Here is a 19,741-nt window from a genome sequence, read left to right on the forward strand (position 1 = left end):
AGGTCCTCAGTTCAATCCCCAGTACAAAAAAAAAAAAAAAAAAAAAAATGAACCAGACAAGTTGAATTTTAGATCTAGAACCATCACTAAATAATTCTAGACCTTGGGAAAAGGAACCTTGTAACTCTTGGACCTCCGTTCCCTCACTTTTCTCAGTGCATGACCCAGTTCTATGGGCACATGTACCTTTTCAAGAAAGCACTAACAGCCCTCTCCTGTCATGACCTCTTACAGCAGCTACATGGAAACAATATCCACTTTACCGATGGCTATGAGATCAAGGAGGACATCGGGGTGGGCTCCTACTCGGTATGCAAGCGATGTGTGCATAAAGCAACGGATGCCGAGTACGCCGTGAAGGTAGGGAAGGCTCATTTTGTGAGCACAGTCATGTGCCACAGCTGTTCAGCAGTGCAGGAGTATCAATGGGGACACAGGAGCATGCATGAACATTCCCTCTGCTTGCCATCTTCTAAGCTGAGGTATGATGGGGTTAGATTTGAGATGAGGTTGCCTATCCATTTAAAATTGTTTTTGCAAAACATTAATGTTTTCATATGCATCATGTAGGGACTACCACCATTAGCAACTTATGTATAACACACACCAACAATAACAACGTTTGGAGAAAATAGCGTTGAGGCATCACACTTGGCAAGGGGAGGAAATAGAGAGAGAGGAAAAGAGAAAGGAGAGTTAGAAGGAAGTTATGGCCAACAAAAAAATAATCAAAGAAATAAGTATAGACTAATATTATTTGCAAAAATTTAAGTAGAGAACTAGTGGTTTTACTCCCAGCCATCAAGAACAGTATATATTGTTCTTGAATCTCTACATATTAACTTTAGCCTCATTGCTAAACATTTTATCTAAAACTTTAAAATGGTAGTTTCTAGAATTTTCTAGGTGGTAAAATAGGGATTAACACCAAAGCTATGCTACAATGAGAACCTAACATACATAAAAAGTATACATAGTATATTCTCTCTACTAGACTTTGAGAGACTCTATAAAGCCCAGCACTCTCCCTCAGGGGTCCTGAGGGACATGGCCCAAGCCTGTATTCATGACTAGATGGTTCTTATTCCCAAATGCATCTATAGCAGGTGTGCTGCCCCAGCTCTGCCAATAATTTCTGGGGAGAAGAGGAACTTCTGTCAAGAAGGAGTGTATTGGTAGTTATGGCCACCCTTTGTCATTTTCCTGGCTCTGAAGACACTGCCCAAGTCAATGGCTACATGGTCAACCCTCCCTTCCCAGCTTGCTCTTGTCTCCACTGCTATTCCCTGAATGCAAAGGTCTTTCAAGAGCCACCCGTTGATCACCTGCATGTCCACTGGGAACATCTGCCCCGCGTTTCTTGGACTGTGAAAATACTCAGTGCTGACAAAAAAGACACCAGCCCAAACACCTTAAGAATTGACAGCTTTTTGACAAAATTATCTTTTAATTTCTCAAACAAAAAGAAATATTTTAACATGGAAGAACAAGTAATGTGTGGGTCCAGCTGATGGATTCTCCAGATTTATCCTGCCCAGTGCCCTGAACACATGCAGGAGAGGTTGCAGGAAGTAAACTTATCATGGTTCAACTCCCAGGGATGTTGGCTGAGGCTGTGGGAGGGTAGCTGTCATGGCAGACTCTCAGTGGAGGCCAGAGCAGGAGAAGCTGGGATCGGTGGGGGCTGCTTCTCTCCACAGCACAGACACCGCCTGCTTCTCCACCTCACTGTTGTAGGTGTTTACAGAGAGACTAGACAGATGTTGGCTCCATGTCCAGATGGAGCAGTGGTGGATAGGAGACTCTATTTGGCCTCAGATGAGAGAATTTTATTTATGCTCTGAAACATGTTTACCATATGCTTCATAAGTATACACAGGTGTCTTAGAACCTTCTCTGTGTGAGTTGTTTCTCATAGAAATTCTTCAGATTGTTATCAGGTGATCAGCAGCCATCCTAGAAACAAACACTCTTGCTAGCAAGTACAGAGAAATAAGCCCACTCTGTGGCCCTCTTGGCAGTTCCAGTGCCCTTCCAAAGACATCCTACTACTATGCCCTGCAAGTAAGCCCATTGACAAGGGAAGTGGCCTATCCTCCCCTAATGTTCCCATATCCAACCCTCACTCAAAGCACAAAGATCCATCTGAAGTCATCTCTCTCTCTTTCTCTCTCTCTCCCTCCCTCCCTCTCTCTGTCTCTGCCAGGCACTGTAGCCGCTCCGGCTGATGGTAGAAGAGAGCCAGACCTTCCTGTTTCTTTTTTATAAGCCTTGACTTCCTGTTTCTTTTTTATAAGCCTTGAACTTCCCTGGACAAATTTAGCTGATAGGCATGAAGGGATTTCCCTCATTTTCCTGAGACTACAATAGGTCATGATTTATTGTCTGGAAGATCTTAAATAAACCACCACAGGAAGGAGCAGGGCCTTGGAAAAACCACGAGCTTCTCTGTGAGATGTAGCTCAGGGCCCACATGCCACCATGAATCCAGAACTATTTCAGAAGCTCATCTGAGCCACCTCCTGGACTGGCAACAAAAAGTCCATCATCTATCTAAAACCAGACCACTATCTGGGTTTTCTCCAAGGATGGGAGAGCCACCAGTTTTGTGGCAAGGTGCTCATTCTACAGGGTGATCATCAGAACAGCTCTAGCTGAGTTCTAGGCCACTTTCTATCTCTTTAGCATTTGCTGGGTAGGATGTAACTGAGCTACTTTGGCTTTCCTGTGTCAGCTGACTGTTGATAATTAGGACAATCCCTGAATAGAGGAATGAGGAAATGACACATTTCAGTGTAATTCCTACTATGACCCCCAGCTAGGAATACAACAGGGGATTGCTTGGTGTATGACATGAATCTCACCTTAGCAAAGGTACTCCTGCCACTCACATTCAGCTGTGCCACTCTGAGCCACTACTTGAATGGCTTATAAACTCTGCCACCTGTACACTTTGTACATGAAAACAGAACCTGCCTCATTTTGAGGGTCAGTCCAATTGGGGAGACAGGGCATCCTCTTCATCTAGTACATGGGTGGCTCAGAACTGTCCCCGCTCAGTAATGATCAGGACTAAGAATGCCGCAATCACAACCAGTGAGGACAGTGACCAGGAAACTGGTTTCCACCCTGGACAGATATCGTCAGTTGGGTACCCTGGCAATGTGGGGAGACATTTCGGCTTTCACAACATGGGCAGGAGATCCCACCATGATTGATGTATGAGGCCAGGGCTGCTGCTTCTCACCCTGAGTACCCCCTACCTGCCCCTGTCAATCATCCAGCCCATAACATGGATGTTGGCAGATTGAGAGCCCAGCTGAGGGCAGCCTTCTGCTGGGGCAGGAGTTCAGATAGCTAAGCTCCAGGAGGCTCTTGTGGAGATGAGGGTGGCATGGTCCTTCTTCACCGAATTTTGAGAGGCTCTTTCTTGGCAATGGGGTGGTAATACTCTGACTATGAGTTCAGTGCTTAGTCAGCACCTCACAATAACAGCAGCGACTCAGATTGCAGGTCCCTCTGAGAGGAAGTGAGCGGCTTGTCACCTTTCGATTATGGGCCATATACAGGAGTGTAGTAGCTCTCATGTTATTGGACATCGTTACGGATATCGTTCCTAGGCTTGGTCCCTCCCTCAGGACTTTGGCACACAACCCCAAATGTCCAGCATCCTCCGTGGACAGTACAGCCTCCGGCAGAGCCACCCTCTTTTCCTCCTCACACACACTTCAGGTTTGACTCCATCCAGATGTCCCACCCATGCACCAGCCGGTGTTAGAATGGCCAAGTGTGAAAACTGTCATGTCCCCTCCTACCTCCTCTTTCTTTTGTCAGACACATTGTAGTTGACAGCTGAGCCCCGCTTCCTGAGGACCCACCCAGGGGAGATGACACTACTGGGCTGTGCAGTGACAGACATAGACCTGCGTGCACATCGGGGCTTCAGGTCGCCTTCCTTCCTTCCTTCGTTTAGAGTCAGAGCTATATGGAATTGATTGTGGAGTGTTGAAGGCCATGTGATGGAGAAGGATTAAAAGGAAGGATGAAGGTGTATTTGAAAGAAAAATATTTGCTTGCCGCCCAAGGTACTGCAGTCATATTAGAGGAACTGAGACAGAGTTGTTTTTCTTTTGTTCTCAAACCTCTACAACTCAGCATAACCTGGCGCACATTCTAGTCAGTGCTGCTTTCTATAAATGGGAGGTTTCCTGGCCATGTTCTGGAGCAGGAGGTAGAAATACATAAATGTACAAACAAACACATCAGAACTGATCTACTGAAGAGCTGACAGTGTCACACAAATGTCTTGGCTTCTCCTGGGCTCACTACTGCTTACCTGAGAGCACTCTTGTCCAGTGTCTGTTTATTGCAGGGCATGGCTGGTGGGCACAGAACTAACCTACACTACGAGGGCTCCAACATCACCATGTTGGCTTCTTTTGCAAACCCCACACAAGTGCGTCAGGAGCAAACAGCCCAACAGCCAGCACTCAGAAGGGAAGGAGCAGCAGTCCTGGGGCAGTGCTGAGACCACAATGGAACTGCCCTGACAAGGATGGTGACAGTGAATACAGTGCAAAGCTCATGCCAAGGCCTTTCCGAGAGCTTTGCATTGCTAATTTGCTTATTCTCTCTACATAGTCATGTCATTATCCCCAACAGCGTAGTCACTGCTACAGGATTACTGACCCCAGTGTGTCCAGGAAGGATGTTCTGGTGCTGCACCAGAAGCCTCCTGGCATCATCCAGTGTGCTCCCTCTGCCTGTCCACAGCTCTGTCTCCTGTTGCCACTCAAGGGCCCTAACACCCCCTTCATACTATGCCTCCCAGGAAGGAAGGCAGTGAGCTGGCGTGCTGTTGGTCACATGATGTTGGCAGTGGGTCATGCTTCAGAATGGATGAGAAGTGCAAGTCTGGCTCATGAAGGTGGCAAACATCCTAGCTCCCCATACACAGCCATGCACTGTATGCCAGTGGACAGCTGTGCAGGGCTCATCCTCCCCACAGGGCCCCAGAGCCCAACCTTTGCCTGCTGCTGTCTGTTTTCTATGTGCAGACAGTTTGACAGAGGGAAGATCTCATTCTTCTCTACCTAAACCCCACCTCCAGTAGTTCTGTCTCACCTGGCTGGAGTCGAGAGTGCTTGCTGCTGCAATCCTGGCCTTACCACCCATCTCCTTGACCCAGTCCTCTTGCTGGACTGAGCTCTACACTCTACCCAAAACACACAAAGCTGCTCTTGTCCCTGTGCCTGGAACATCTTTTCCAGACTCTTGCAGACAGCAGGTCTCACTCCTGAAAATTGTGCACAGGCTAGGGTCTCCTCCAAAGGTCTCCAGACTGTCTGTGTCACTCATTTCTCCTGCACCTGCATTGTCTTCCTTGTAGTGCTCATCACTTCAACCTGTCTGGTGCTTTGTGTGCTGCCTGTCTGCCCGGATGTGACCTCTAGGGATCAGGGGCCTCTGAGGCTTTTGCAACAGGTCCAACAGCTCAAGAAAGCTGTGTACCAATAGGAGCAAACTAGCTTTAGTAGACACATGAAGAAGCTTCTTATCATTCATTATACCACTCTGTAGTACCAAGGATGAGTGTAACTAGGAGCTTTACTTCAATTATTTTTTCAAATCAAGGTTACAATAAAATTATTCAGACCACTTCTGGGCTGATGATCATATTGATTCTACCTAGATTGCTGCATATAGGAAGCAGGTTCCTTTGGGCTGTAGGCACATTGTTTTACTGGGCAGAAGGCAGACACCATGCTAGGCCCCTGGTGATCACAGCCCAGCCCTCAGGAAGCTCACAGTACAGCCCTTTAGGAGTTGTATTGCTCACAGAACTGGAAGCTACAGCAGAAACTGGAATGTAACTGAGATTCTGAAATTAAATGAAGTTTTCTGTGGTTTTAGACTTTTCTCTTGGTCCATTTTATCTTCAAACATGCCCACGTAGACACAGGAATGCAGACCCTCCTATGTAATGACATGGGCCTGTATTGTCAGCAGTAGCTGAGTTATCCTGGAGGGAGCCCCGTGCTTCAAGAGGAGGCTCACATATTGTTGTTACATGGTTAAAATACCTTAGTTTGCATGGGCAGTAGCATTGGATGAAAATAGGGAGAGACTCTTAAAAATATACCAGAGCACGTGTCAGCCAGTTCTTAATTACAGTGACAGGGATGGCTACCGCTCACATGCATGGGGCCAGGGCTTGCTCCTCTAGGAGGGGTGGCTATTTGAATCCACACTAGGCTCTATGAATCCACAGTGTTCCCATGTCCAGGCTCATTTTCATACTGTGTGTGTAATTTGTCTACCAAAAAAGAAATGTAATTAAAGCAGATGCTTGGCCTGAGTACAGCTTATTTTTAGAAGGACTGATTGACACGGAAATTTTTAATTTTTTTCTGTGAGAGAAACATGGGAGCTCTTTCTCTGTGTGATTTGTTTAAACTGATTTTACAGGGTAAGGTATCTGTTAGAGTTCTCAAGTAATTACATGCTCTCCTACTCTTCAAGCATAATACTGATCCTTTGACAAATCAGGGGACGCAAGTGTCCTGCAAGCTCCTGAACTCATTCCACGGCCCCGGTCAATGTCCAGGAATATTTCCAGTGGAGCAGAGAGAAGAGAAAGACAAAGAGAGATCCCTGCACCAAAAAAGGCATCAGTGATAGCAAAGCCTTGTATGTTCCATCCCTGGCCGCCAGGGATAACCCTGTATTTGATCTGGGTCTGTGTGCTCACCCACTTTGAAAAGCCACCATCCTGTGCCATTGATTGTTGAAGCTAGAGTTGCTTCCTGGAGGTGCAGACATTGACTTAGCATCCCTGAGGACAGAGGACACACACAGCGTGTTACACAGCAGGTGCTGCCCCACTGGGTGGTATTCTTTCCTACAGGTGGCCTTCCTGCACAGCTGCTGCCAGGTGGGAATGAGGAGAGGATGATCTCTTCCCTCCCTGGCCCTTCCTCCTGGTCATGGGTATTATGGAGCATGCCCTTGGAGACCAAAGGCTGGTTCCCAATCACACACACTGGTAATCCCTGTCTAGGTTTAATTCCATTATAAAGATTACAAATAATATTATTCTCAGGATAAAGAACTTGATCTGCCAGGGCCTGTTCTAATTAGAAGCAGAAAGGGAACGTTATTAATATTTCCTTTCATAGTTATTTATGCATGTATATGGAAGTAGAGGTGCCTACTTACATTCCTCCCCCAGGTTTAAATCAAGTGACACTATAGGATGCATCTGCGCTGTGTCTTTCTTGACAAGTGTCCCTGGCAGGACAGAAAAGGTTTCCTCTTTCTTGTTTATTCTGCATCCTGCTCCTTTGGGAGGGAACAAAGCATATTTTTGCTAAAAATATATCTCTTTATCATGAAATGGTCTTTGCAAAAAAAAAAAAAAAAAAAAAAAAAAAAAATCTCCTATATGCCTCACTTCTAAACACCATAAAAAAAAAAAAAAAAAAAAAAAAAAAAAGAAAAGATCTGCTACTGATTTTTTGTTAAGTTCATGCATGTATTTTAACATTATCAAATTGTAAAGACAGACCCCAGCCCGGGTATACAGTTTGGAGCCCTCTCAGCTGAGTCCCCTCCAAAGACTGCAAAAGACAGGCTCATAACACCAGCAGGCATTGGCACTTTAAAGAGCCCACCCCTGTTAATAGACCCTTCTTTTTCTTTTCTGGGGCGGGCAGAACTGTAGATTGAACTCAAAGCTTTCACGCTGAGATATATCCCTATCACTTTTTAAATTTATTTTTTCTTTTTTCCTACTTTTTTTCTTAATGCAGATTGGCTATACAGATTAATGGATTTCATCTTGACAGATTTGTACATGCGCATAACATACTTTAACCATTCCCCCCATGACTTTTTTGGCCCCTGAGTTTCACAGTGGGGAGTGGATCAATGTGTAAAGTATATTTTGATATTTTTGTTTTGACACAGGATCTTCCTAAGTCATTAAGTTGCCCGGGCTAGCTTCAAACCTGTGATCCTCCTGCTTCAGCCTCCCAGTGTGGTCGGATTACAGGTGTGGGCTGCTGCGCCTGGCTTCACAGGACCTTTCTAGGTGCCTATTTTTTAGAACACTGCATTGTGTACCAGTTTACCCAGAAATAGGAGTCCCCTTACATGGAATTGAAAGTAGCCAAAGGAGAGAGAGCCTGTGTTGGAAAGGGTGTCTTACTGGCCTGCCTGTTTGTTGTCAAAGGCCACTCATAGGCCTCTCACAGCATAGCATGGATATGACTGGCTTGAACAGACTGCCCTTTACAACAGACTGGAGGGCTGGAGGATTTGCTACTTCAGGGCTTTTTCTAACAATGGAGTGTGGGCAGTGAGGAGGAGGGCATCAAGTAACAGCAGTGTGTCAAAGCCTACCACAGCCTCGAGTTCATCTAAAGAAAAGGAACTGACTTTTATGCAAAGCTCCACTGACTTTATGTTACAGAAACCAGGGGCAAATCATCCCCACACTTTCATAAGTTTTAAACTTAGGGGGAACTAAAACACAAGAAGAGTTCACATTGCTGTTAGACATTTCTGATGTCTTCTGTCCTGGGTGTTGTTTGCACTATATGTGCCATCAGTGTCACATGAGTGATTCCCTTGCCTCACCGTCTCCCTTCCCACGAAGGTGGGGGCAGGGCCTAAGTAGGAAACCTCCGAAGGGGACTTCCCGTCTCAAGACAGGCTTGGTTTGTAACATTCTGTTGTAGGAAGCCAACTATTGTCATGGGGTAAAACAATTGTATGTCCTATCCTAAGACATCGGGTATGAGTGCTGGATATGGAGGAGTATGAAATGAGAAAGGACTTCCCTGTACCTCACCCCTGAGAAAAATCCAGCCCACTCTCCATCCGCAGTGTTTCTTGTTGAGAACCATGAACTTTATCTCATGAAGTTGCCGGTGTGAAGCTTGCAGAACATGCCCAAGGTGCACAGTGGTGGGAGGTTCACCTGAGAAGCTCAGCGCCTGGCTGAGAGCCTGCCAGGAAGTGGAAACACAGGTTATGTTCTTTGCCGATGCCTGCTACAGCTGCCCATGCCCACCTTTCTCCACCTAACCTTATAATATCTTAGTGCTAGAGTTTGAAGATTTACATGCATGAGATTTAATTGAAAAGTACAGTAAATGTTTAAAATGTTTAAACTATTACAGTAGCCGGGTGTGGTGGCGCACACCTGTAATCCCAGCACACGGGAGGCTGAGGCATGAGGATCGCTGTGAGTTCAAGACCAGCCTGAGCTACATAAGTGAGTTCCAGGTCAGTCTCAACTACATAGTGAGACCCTCTCTCAAAAAACCACACACACACACAATACTATTACAGTAAAAGACATGTTGCCGTTATTCTCCTTTAAAATACGTCCCCTCACTTGGAACACTTTCACCCCATCGTTCTTGCCACTTTCTGAAGTAGATCTGGAAGATCTCCTCGGTGTCTGTAGTTGCACTGTCATGGCTGCCTCAGTGTCCTAAATCAATCTGAAACATTTACCTTTCATGGTCGTTTTGACTTTAGGAAAGGGCCAGAAGCCACGTGGTGCAGGTCCAGGGGATAAGGTGGATGAGAACGCACCATATATGTTTTTACAAGTCTGCCTCTTCATCAGATGGCACTCAGTGGCAGCATTTATCGTATTTCTGATCACACCTAATAAAAACAATCATGAAAGGATTTCCAGAACTGCTTCAGAAAGTGCCAAGAATGGTGGGATAAGTGTGGCTGAAAAGACAGGGGTATTATGAGGGAGCCCTTCCTCTAGCACAAGAGTCACATTTATATGAGGCGGGATAGGGTGACTTTTTTTTTTTTTTTGGTATTGGGGATCAAACTGAGCTCCTTGTGCTTGTGAGGCAGGCACCGGAACCACTGAGTCAAATCCCTGGCCTGAGGGTGACATTTTAAATGAAAAAAAAATAAAAATAAAAAGATGGCCATGTGTTTTACTATAGGAAATTTTTTTGTTGTTGTTTAAAAATTTACCCTATTCCACCTCCTACAAATGTGATTCTTATGCTAGAGGACACAGAGAGGCCTGGCTCTGAATTCCCAGGAGATTTAAGTGGCCTTGTCGAGGGTGAGGCTGAAAGTTCAGGGAGGGTGTGGTGAGGCCACTTGGGTCTGTTGTTCTTTTTCGAAAGATCCACCCGCAGCAAGCCTGTCCTTGTCATATTCTGTATTTGCTCCAGATCATTGATAAGAGTAAAAGAGATCCCTCAGAAGAGATCGAGATCCTCCTGCGGTATGGCCAGCACCCCAACATCATCACCCTCAAAGACGTGAGTGGCCTCTGTGCAGTGGCCACAGTGCCTCTGTTTTTTGTTTCTTCAGCTGACAGAAAAGCTACCATTTATGTTCCATAAGCTTCCTGCATATGCTGAGTGTTTCCTGTGCCTAGGATTGCTTGCCAAAGTCAGTTCCTACCCTGGGTACCTCTGACCCCTTCGGTCTAGTCACTCAGTTTGTGAGACCTGTGTGCACGTCTCTTGGATGCTCTCTACTGCTCCCAAAGCACACGGTACACCAGCATAACAGAAGAGATGGCACCTTTTGTAAGTCATAACCCAGACATGTCATGGATCATTTTAATCCTAACTCTAACACAAAGAGGCAAGGATTCTAGGGGTGAGGGGTGGCCCAGCACCAGGCCAGGCTGGCTCATGAAGCTTTTTTTCCGAGATTCTCTAGCTGTCTCTGTGGGATGCTTGCTGGTCTTTATCTCTGGTGAGAGATAATGGAAAGCTAGTCGGGAAGTGTACAGCATCCTGTAAAGGCCAATGGAGTGCAGGATTTAGGGCTGAGGAGAGAAGATAGTTTTCATCCTCTTCGTGAGCCCAAAGCCTTTGGATGCCAGGGCCACCTCAGTGTCTCTTCTGGCTGGTAATCCTGGAGTAAGAGGCCTTCAGGGTACAGTTTACTACTGAGGAACAAAGTAAACAAGTGCCTTATGTCCAGAAAGCTTATGTAAAGCCCTTGCTGTCCCCAAGGTTTACAATCACCTCCCCTTTGCACACATTCAGTGCTGTTTTCAATATAAGACTGACAGTCAGAAATCAACTCATCTGAGAATTTCCTAAGCTCCTCAACTCATTTTTATTACTTTGCAGATGAGTGATTTCAGTGATGGCATCATCTTTCAGTTTTCAAAAGCAGACCATTGGAGTTCATAAACTCAAGAATACACACTCCAAATTTAACTTTATGCCTTTTTCTAAGTTCCAAGTCAGGCAAATTACTAATTTGTTCTGAAAGTGCATTGATTAAATGATGGTCAATGAGCTAAAAACAAGCCTCTTTCAGCCCCTGGCTGTATTTTGCATAAAGTGCTTGGTGCTCAATGCCAGTGGGCTCCCCTGTGCATGGGGTCTGGGCACAAAAATAGCCAGAGTTTTTGCTGTGGTTGTTTTTTAATGTTGAGTCAAGAGATAGAAGCCAGTGTGGACAACAGCTATCTCTTTCTGTCCCCTCTCTGCAAGAAAGTGGCTTCAATAGTGTGCTTTAGCTCCAGATAGCACTGCCTCAGCTCCTGACACTGACCACAGAAGTGATTGAAGTAAGGGAGCAGCAGATGCCCCCGGGGCTGCTAAGAGATGCAGGGTGCCCCCTCCCCAAGGTGTGTGCAGCTGGAACATGCATTCTGACAGAATCCCCAGGCCCATGTACAGGACCTAGGGGACAGCTTGGGCAGTGCTGTGTTGCATTCATGTCCATGCTGTATGTCTCTGCCTTCCAGAGGTTGCAGCATCACCGGCATTTCTGTGAATCTCCCATGGTGAACCCACTCGCTTGTTCCTCTCCTAGCAGGAAAGTGTCACAGCTGGTCTCTTCTCCCAGAAGGGCTACTCTGGCCTGAGGTCCATCACCATCTTACTCCAGGGAACATGCGTTGCAGCTTCCGTCCTCTGCCCCATCTTCACAATAGCTGGCAGCTGGGGAGCAGCCCACTGAGGCCTCCGTGTACCCGTTTTGGCTCCTAGGTGTATGACGACGGCAAATACGTGTACCTGGTGATGGAGCTGATGCGTGGTGGGGAGCTCCTGGACCGCATCCTCCGGCAGCGGTGCTTCTCAGAGCGTGAGGCAAGCGATGTGCTGTGTACCATCACCAAGACCATGGACTACCTGCATTCCCAGGGGGTAAGTCCACGGCCACAGGAGCACTGAAGCTATGCAGGAGATGTAGATTTCAGCCAGGACCTCCGACTGTGCGGAGTCCCTCCAGACCGCTGTCTGTCTCTTTTTCTGTTTGCCTCCCTGAGGGCAGAGAGAGGAAGAGTGTTCTTTGCCGAGGCTCTGTAAGTTAGAGTGACAAAGGGCAGATGAGCAGCCAAAACACAAACAGATCATTGTTCTAGACAGCTAACTGAGCAGGTAAACACACAGGAACCAGCAGAGGCTGGCAAGTAAGGTTTGTTCCATCTCAGGCCAGCAAGGGTCTAGATTGTTTGGTGGTTCTTGACTTATGTCTTTCCTAGTAGAAAGGGGAGGCAGACGCTTTTATCAATGTATGTACTGTTTTTAAGTCAAGAGGCAGAAGCCACTTCCATCTACTTCCTTCAATTCCTGAAGCTCAAAATAGTCAATATGCCAGAGCAGTGTATTATGGGGTGACGTATTCTGCTACCTTTCACGGGTCTAAAATAATTTGTATATAGAGTATAACCAGGAGCTACATTAATAAATTAAATTTACCTGCACCGATTGGGCGGGGGGTAAAATCTGGCCTTGATAAAGGACATTTAGAATTTTCATTATTTGCAGGATATAAAGCCAAAGTCATTAACCAATGCAAAGGGACACTCAACAGAAATGACAATGACAGCTGAGGTTCAGAAAACTTTCAGGTGCTCCCGCTGTGCTGAGCTTTTCATAACTGAGTCCCAAGCACAGGCCTCACAGGTGAGGTGAGGGGACCAGAGCTTGAGAAGGTTGAGGATCCACCCAACGTTACACTGTAGCTCTAGGCCACACCCAGCCTCCAACACTAAATAACCTTTGTTCTCCATCCTTCATCTCCATCCTGCTTTGTGATTTTCATGAAGCAGGCAATACTGCCGTGGCAGCTATGGATGTAAGGTTGTAAACCTTTCAAATGAACTCATCTCTGGTTAGAATATTCTTTCAGGGCCACACAAGGTTCCTTTGTGTAGACACCCAGTGGTCCAGGAGTATTGCGCACAGTTTCCCCCAGTAGACAAGCATAAGAGGGAGCCCCTCTAATGGAGGCTCTTGCAAAGTCCTTCTGTTTAAGGAGGGAGATGAGAGAACTGAGTCAGGGCCTTTCATTTCCTTGTCCACAAGGCTCATTGCCTGAGCATGTCCCTTTAATTTCCCATGTAGATGCTCTCACTGGGCTGTAACAGGACAATTGAGATGCTCTGGTCCAAGCCTTTTAAAGGCACACACAGTGGCCCTCTGTCCCCTCAGGAGACTTCCCTTTGTGCCCTAAATAGTCACTTTGCTTTGAGGTGTCACTGGCCCTGATAGGTGGCAGCTGTCATGGTCCCTGTGGGGTATGCTGAGAGTGCTGGTGCTAAGTGGGGCACCGATGCAATTGCTGTGTCTGTGCAGGCCTGTTCTGCTCATCACCACCACAAGTTGGCATGCCCTTAACAGCAGGCCACATGCTGGTGCTGTCCAGCACCTGACGGTGCTTAACACTTGGGAGGCACATGATAAATACTTAGGGAATGAGAACAGCCTTTGGAAACCTTTTCATTCTTGCACTCACCACCCAAGTCCTTTTGTGGACCAGCTCCACCAGGCAGTGCCCTCCCGAAGACAGGCACTTGTTTACTTATTCACAGCCACTCTCTGCAATGGGGATGGGGATGTGTATGTGGGGGGGCTTAGTGGCCAGTGTGAAAGATGAGATAGCCCTACCTCTTTGTAGAACTTGCCCCTGAGCAAACAGTCCCTCCAAAACACACTTCTCCTCTCTCCTACTGTCACTGCATGATATTTCCTGCCCTCCAGGTTGTGCACCGGGACCTGAAGCCCAGTAACATTCTGTACATGGATGAATCTGGAAACCCCGAATCCATCCGAATCTGTGACTTTGGCTTCGCCAAGCAGCTGCGTGCCGAGAATGGGCTGCTGATGACCCCATGCTATACTGCGAACTTCGTGGCCCCTGAGGTGCAGTCCCTTGAGCCATCCCTTGGGAAGATAGGCCCAGCTGGCCCCAAAAGAGCTCCCTGTGCTTCTGTGACCAGAGGGTTAGGGTGGCAGTGGTAGCATGGTAAACTCCAGCAGTATGTTAGGAAAGATGTGAAGACCTCCTGTAGAGGCAGAAAGAAGAGCCGGCTGTCTTGGAAATCAGCCAGGCTTGCTCCAGTTGTTAATTTTATCATTTTATTTTCCTGTCTGAAAAACTTTTAAGCAGTGACATTTTCGTTTAAAATTGTTATCCTGCTGTCAACAGCTTGTATCAAATCTGCATATCTGTTATAAGTGAAAGTGAGGTAATAATACACAGGGACATGGAGCTGATGTGTTGTCTGTGATCAGACCCATCTGTCCCAGGAGAGACTGAAGTTATGAACTTTCTCCCCACCATAGTTCCTATTGCCTTCTCTGACAGAACTAAGTTAACAGCCATTGAATTTAAGAATACCAAGCTCCATGGCAACTTGAAACTAAAAGCTCACAAATGTACTTAGGACCCTGTCTGCTCCTGGCCCCATCTCAGAGAACCTCCCCCTGGGCATTTTGTGAAGCCTCCTTTTCAAGTTCTCTGGGGCAGTTTCTACTAGCAATACTGTGGGTATGAAAATAAACCCACTTTTCTTTGTGTGAGCTAATAGTAAATGGAGGAGCAGGGTGGGACGTCTGGTGTTGCTGCTGGACTGAGTGGGGTGTGGGGAATGAAGCAAACTGGACTCTGGAGGTCCTTCTGATTGAAATTATTCCAGATACTCCAGCCTGAGTGTGGCCAAGTGACAAGTCTGAGAAAAAAGGCATCCTGGGAGCTCAGGGGCTAAAAGGAACCTACAGCCACTGGTCCACAACAACAATGCTCCTGTGTCCTGGGACATGCAGCTGGAGAGTGGGTTGAGAGGCCATTATTAGGGGTCATCCAGACGCTTGAAAAACCTATGCCCCGCTAAAACAACTTCCATGGATTCCCTAGTTGATCAGTGTTAATATAGAGAGTATTGCTAGGAAGGAAATTAATTTTTCCTCAGTCCTTATAGGGTCTCAGTCCAAAATCTCAGACCAGAGAGAGAAACATGAGATTATGAGTATGGTTATTTCACAGGTACATGGGAGACACTCAGGGAAGGGGTGATTCTCAAAGAGGTGGCTTCTTAGGCATCTTCAACACAGATCAGTGGATTCTTCAAGACAAGGCAGGACAAGAAGAAGGACTTTGAGGCACTAGAAGCAGTGACTCATGAGCGGGCAGATAATGGCTGCTGGTAGAGCCAGTCAGTGCAGATCCTCTGGAGTTTATCCAGGCAGAAGGGTGTGAGTCCAGCTTGAGTGATAAACTTTGTGCTTGGGTAGGGGCAAGTGCCTTTTGTCCCTGTGACCCTGTGTCCTGGCAGTAGAGGGGCAGGAGCTCTCCTGCCCCTGCTGCTGCTTCTTTATTACAGATCAATAGTCCTCAGATGAAGAAGGAGGCATGTTTGGGGAAATGTGATCTGGTGTCCCACAGTATTGAGTTTATTAGTTTTGAAGTGCACTGTATTGTTATATAACTTTACCATTAGCAAAGAACTTTTGATGTTTTTTACTTCTCTCTCATATACCATAAGGACAGGGTACAAAATCTTTCATAGATTCAGAAAACACAAACTTGATATGTTTATGTGGCTTTACAAAGCACTCAGCCAATGGATTATAAAGCTAGATCTTAGACAGTGAGCATCCAATCAATTTAGTGTGCAAAAGGAAACTGAACGAAGGAATTGAAAGCAACTCTCCTAACCTCATGTTCAACACTGATACAATAACCTACAGTAAGCCCTGAGCATTTATACTGCCTTCTTCATTATTAACTCAACAATAAATATATCAAGAGGGTTGCCCTCGATAGAAATATGTAACCCTAGGATGCATTAAAATTCTTCTGCCTCAGTGATTCTTTAAAAAGTTAAACATAGAATTATCGTATGATCCAACAATTCCACTTCTGGCTATATTCACAAAAGAATTAAAACTATGTGTCCAACACTATTCATAGAAGCATTATTCACAAAAGCCAAAGCTACTCAAGCCCATCAATGGATACATTTTTAAATTATACACACACACACACACACACACACACACACACTCACTATGGAATATTATTTAGCCTTTAAAATGAAGGAAATACATGCCACACCATGGATGAACTTTGAGAGCATTACACTAAGTGAAAAGAGCCAGTAACCAGAGGATGCCTATGGGAGGATTCCATTTATATGAGGTCCCAGAGTGGTCAGATTCATAGAAAATAGAGTGGTGGGTGTCAAGGGTGGGGAAGGGCAGTGGAGAGGTGGAATTTAACAGGGACAGTTTTAATTTGGGAAGATGAGAAAGTGCTGCTGTTGGACAGAGGTAAAGTCTCACAACACTGAAAGTGCTTAATGCCACTGAACTGCACACTTTAAAGTTGTTAAAGTTGCTGGGTGTGATATCCCATCTGCGTACATGTAATCCCAACCGCCTGGGAGTCTGAGGCAGAAGGATTGCAAGTTCAGGCCCAATCTGGGCAACTTAGTGACTGTGTCAGTTACTTTTCTCTCTTTGCTGAGGCAAAATACCAGACACCCAAAGTTAAAGGGGAAGATGTTTATTTGACTTTCAGTTCATAGAGGTTTCAGCCCATAATCATCTGACTCCAAGGCAGGTGTGACAAACAGGCACGGTGGAGCAGAAACAACATGGGACACACAAGGCAGCAAAGGTAGCAAGAGTTAACAGTGTCTCCCCTCCCCTTTTATCTTATTCAGACTACTTAATCCTAGTGCCCTTGAGCCTAGCATTGCATCATAAATCGATTCCAGCTTCACACACTCTAGATTAAACCTATGACCACACAAGGCTTTGAGGGACATCTAGACCCAAACCATAACAGTGACTTAGCAAGACTCTGCCTCAACATAAGAAATAAAAAGGGCTGGGATGTAGCTCAGTTTGAAGGCTGTGGGTTCAATCCCCGGTGTGTGAAAAAAAAAAGGGTGGGGTGGGGTTACAATGGTAAATTTATAAAACCTTCTGCCCTCAAATAGAGGTGCCTCCTTCTAAGTCTGTCCACCAGGCCTAGCAGCACCCTGCACTGAGCTGGCTGTGAAGGGCTTGCTGCTGCTCCTCACTCTGCCACTCCCAGTACCCTGAGAAGCATGCCCTGAGGCCGAGTCCCCTACTGAAGTACCACCCTGGTCTCTTTTCTCTCATAGGTCCTAAAGCGACAAGGCTATGATGCAGCATGTGACGTCTGGAGCTTGGGCATCCTGTTGTACACCATGCTGGCAGGGTAATGGATGGCTCCAGAGGATGTCAGGAGCAAGAACACACTCTTCAGCAGGGGCCAGGGGGCTGGTCTCTCCCTGGGAAATGAGCTCAGGCAAACACCACAAGTAACAGCCTCAGTTGGGATAAGACACCCTCCACCTTCCCGATGCCCTTGGGACAACTACAGACCAAGGGTCAGAAACAAAACTTCCAGGCCTCTGCCTTCTAGTCTACATTTTGCTGGCTGCATGGGCCACATCCATGCCTTGGAGGTATCCTCTTGACCAGGAAGCATCCAGGAGCTTCTGGGTCAAAGAGCCTCTTGAAGATGGCAGGCTTCAGGTCCATACTGGCCTCAGGCATGCCCAGCCAGTCCCTGGTGATGTCACATGGCGTAGAGCAAGAGACCAGGTCTAGATGCCTGCTTCCACTGAGCTCTGCTTGTGCAGCTCTGAGTGCCAGGTTGAACCTTTCCTCCCGTCAGCCTCATTTCCTTCTCCAAGTCTGGGGAAGACAAGACAGGGCTCCCTCTCACCAGGAAGGCCCCAGGCCCCACAACATACGCTGGTCCCCAGGGATTTATTAAATACTACAGTGTACCCTAGACCATCCATCCTGTTTTCTGTGGCCCTCACAGGAGGAAGGAGGCTGGCCCATATTTTAGGAAATTCATGATAAATCAGTAGTTCATGTGCTCAGCAAGGGGCTAGCCTCTCGGGAGCAGTGTAAAGTTTATTTTAGGTTATAAAATGGAAGCTCACTGCCACCAATTCTCTCACTACAGATTTACCCCTTTTGCCAATGGACCTGATGATACTCCTGAGGAGATCTTGGCGAGGATCGGCAGTGGGAAGTATGCCCTCTCTGGAGGAAATTGGGACTCCATATCTGATGCAGCAAAAGTGAGTGCACCTCCCAGTGTTCTTAACTCTTGATCGATTGTGGAGGTCTCACAACAACCATATTATTTGTAAGGAAGCTAGAAGATACCTCCCATATAAATAGTACAGATATTCTACTCTCATGATGTTTTTAAGTCTTGCAGCTAAAAAATTATTTGCAAAAAATCACATTTTCTGTTATCTTAGGGTTCTGCTGAGAAACAGAGCTAGTAGGAGACATAGATGTAGACACAGAAAGACACAGGCACAAATATGTAGAGACAAGGAGGAGCAGAGGGATAATTTTTGAGGAACTGGCTGGCAAGTCTGGAATTTACAGGCTGGCTGGGGTCTGGAGACCCAGGGGAGAGTCAGTGCTTCAGTTTGACTTAGAAGCTCTTCACCGACAAAATTCCCTCTTCCTTGGGGAGCTCAGTCTTTTTTTTTCCTTAGGGCCTTTGACCAATTAGAGGAGGCACACCCCACGAGAGGATAAGTGCTTCTTGCAGACTCCATTGATGTAATGCTAGTCATGTCTAACAAACACATTCACAGCAACATACACACTGGCATCATGAACCAGCTAAGCTGACACATACTTTTCTTGGTGTCATCAGACAACTGCCCCGAATGCCCTGGAGTGGCCACGTCAGGTATAGAGGTGTGGATGTGTTATTTAAAACTGTTTAGGTCTGGGGATTTAGCTTAGTGGTTCAGCTGCCAGCTTTGAAAGCTCAAGGACATGAGTTCAATCCCTGGTACAAAAAAACAAAAACAAAACAGTTTGAATCAGGGCTTGTCTGCAGTCCACACTGTGATCAACCTCGTTGCTCCTGACTATTAGACTCACTCTTTTTTAGCCGACATTGATGTTGTAGACGGGGTAAGGGTGATGGAGAAGGTGATGGAGAAGATGCTGGTGAGATCATGGTGGAGGTGATGGTGCAGAATGGAGTAGAGGTGATGCTATTGAAGGTCATAGTGAAAGTAACGGTGCAGGTAATGGTGAAGAAGGTAGCTGGCATTTAGTAAGCACTTCCTGTGGTTGGGATCTTGACACTGCAAGTGCTCCTTTCCGTGCACCCATTCTGCCAGAATGAGTGTAGGTATTGTCTTAGTTCTGGTTCCCAAAATTGAACCTCAGACCAGGATGTGTGTGCTGGTGGCTTGCTCTGGAGGTTATCTAGAGGTTGACGGCAACAGGGAGAAGGTGTCAGGAATAAAATAAAGTACTAGGGGCAGACAGGGAGCTTTGCCACCTCCTAGGACCTCACCAGCTCTTCCTGCCTTCACCACCAGTGCCTGAAGCTGCAATATCTTCCCTTCCTCCTTCCCCCTGTGCCTTCCCTTCCCTCACTCACTGCATAACACAACCTCCAGTCCTCC

At 46.5% G+C, this 19,741-nt stretch overlaps 1 protein-coding gene across 3 annotated transcripts in view; it reads left to right on the forward strand.

Moving 5' to 3' along the window:
- Window positions 1-19,741, forward strand: part of Rps6ka2 (ribosomal protein S6 kinase A2) — a 347,571-nt gene that overhangs the window by 321,903 nt on the left and 5,927 nt on the right. For all 3 annotated transcript variants that reach the window (XM_033763325.1, XM_033763326.1, XM_010610556.3), the window contains 6 exons: window positions 235-360; window positions 10,221-10,310; window positions 12,009-12,167; window positions 14,007-14,168; window positions 17,420-17,496; window positions 18,259-18,376. In XM_033763325.1, the coding sequence (XP_033619216.1) occupies window positions 235-360; window positions 10,221-10,310; window positions 12,009-12,167; window positions 14,007-14,168; window positions 17,420-17,496; window positions 18,259-18,376 (732 nt within the window). The remainder of the gene's footprint in view (window positions 1-234; window positions 361-10,220; window positions 10,311-12,008; window positions 12,168-14,006; window positions 14,169-17,419; window positions 17,497-18,258; window positions 18,377-19,741) is intronic.

This window comes from Fukomys damarensis, unplaced genomic scaffold, assembly GCF_012274545.1.
Source record: "Fukomys damarensis isolate Sample0158 unplaced genomic scaffold, DMR_v1.0_HiC HiC_scaffold_14, whole genome shotgun sequence".
NCBI lineage: Eukaryota > Metazoa > Chordata > Mammalia > Rodentia > Bathyergidae > Fukomys > Fukomys damarensis.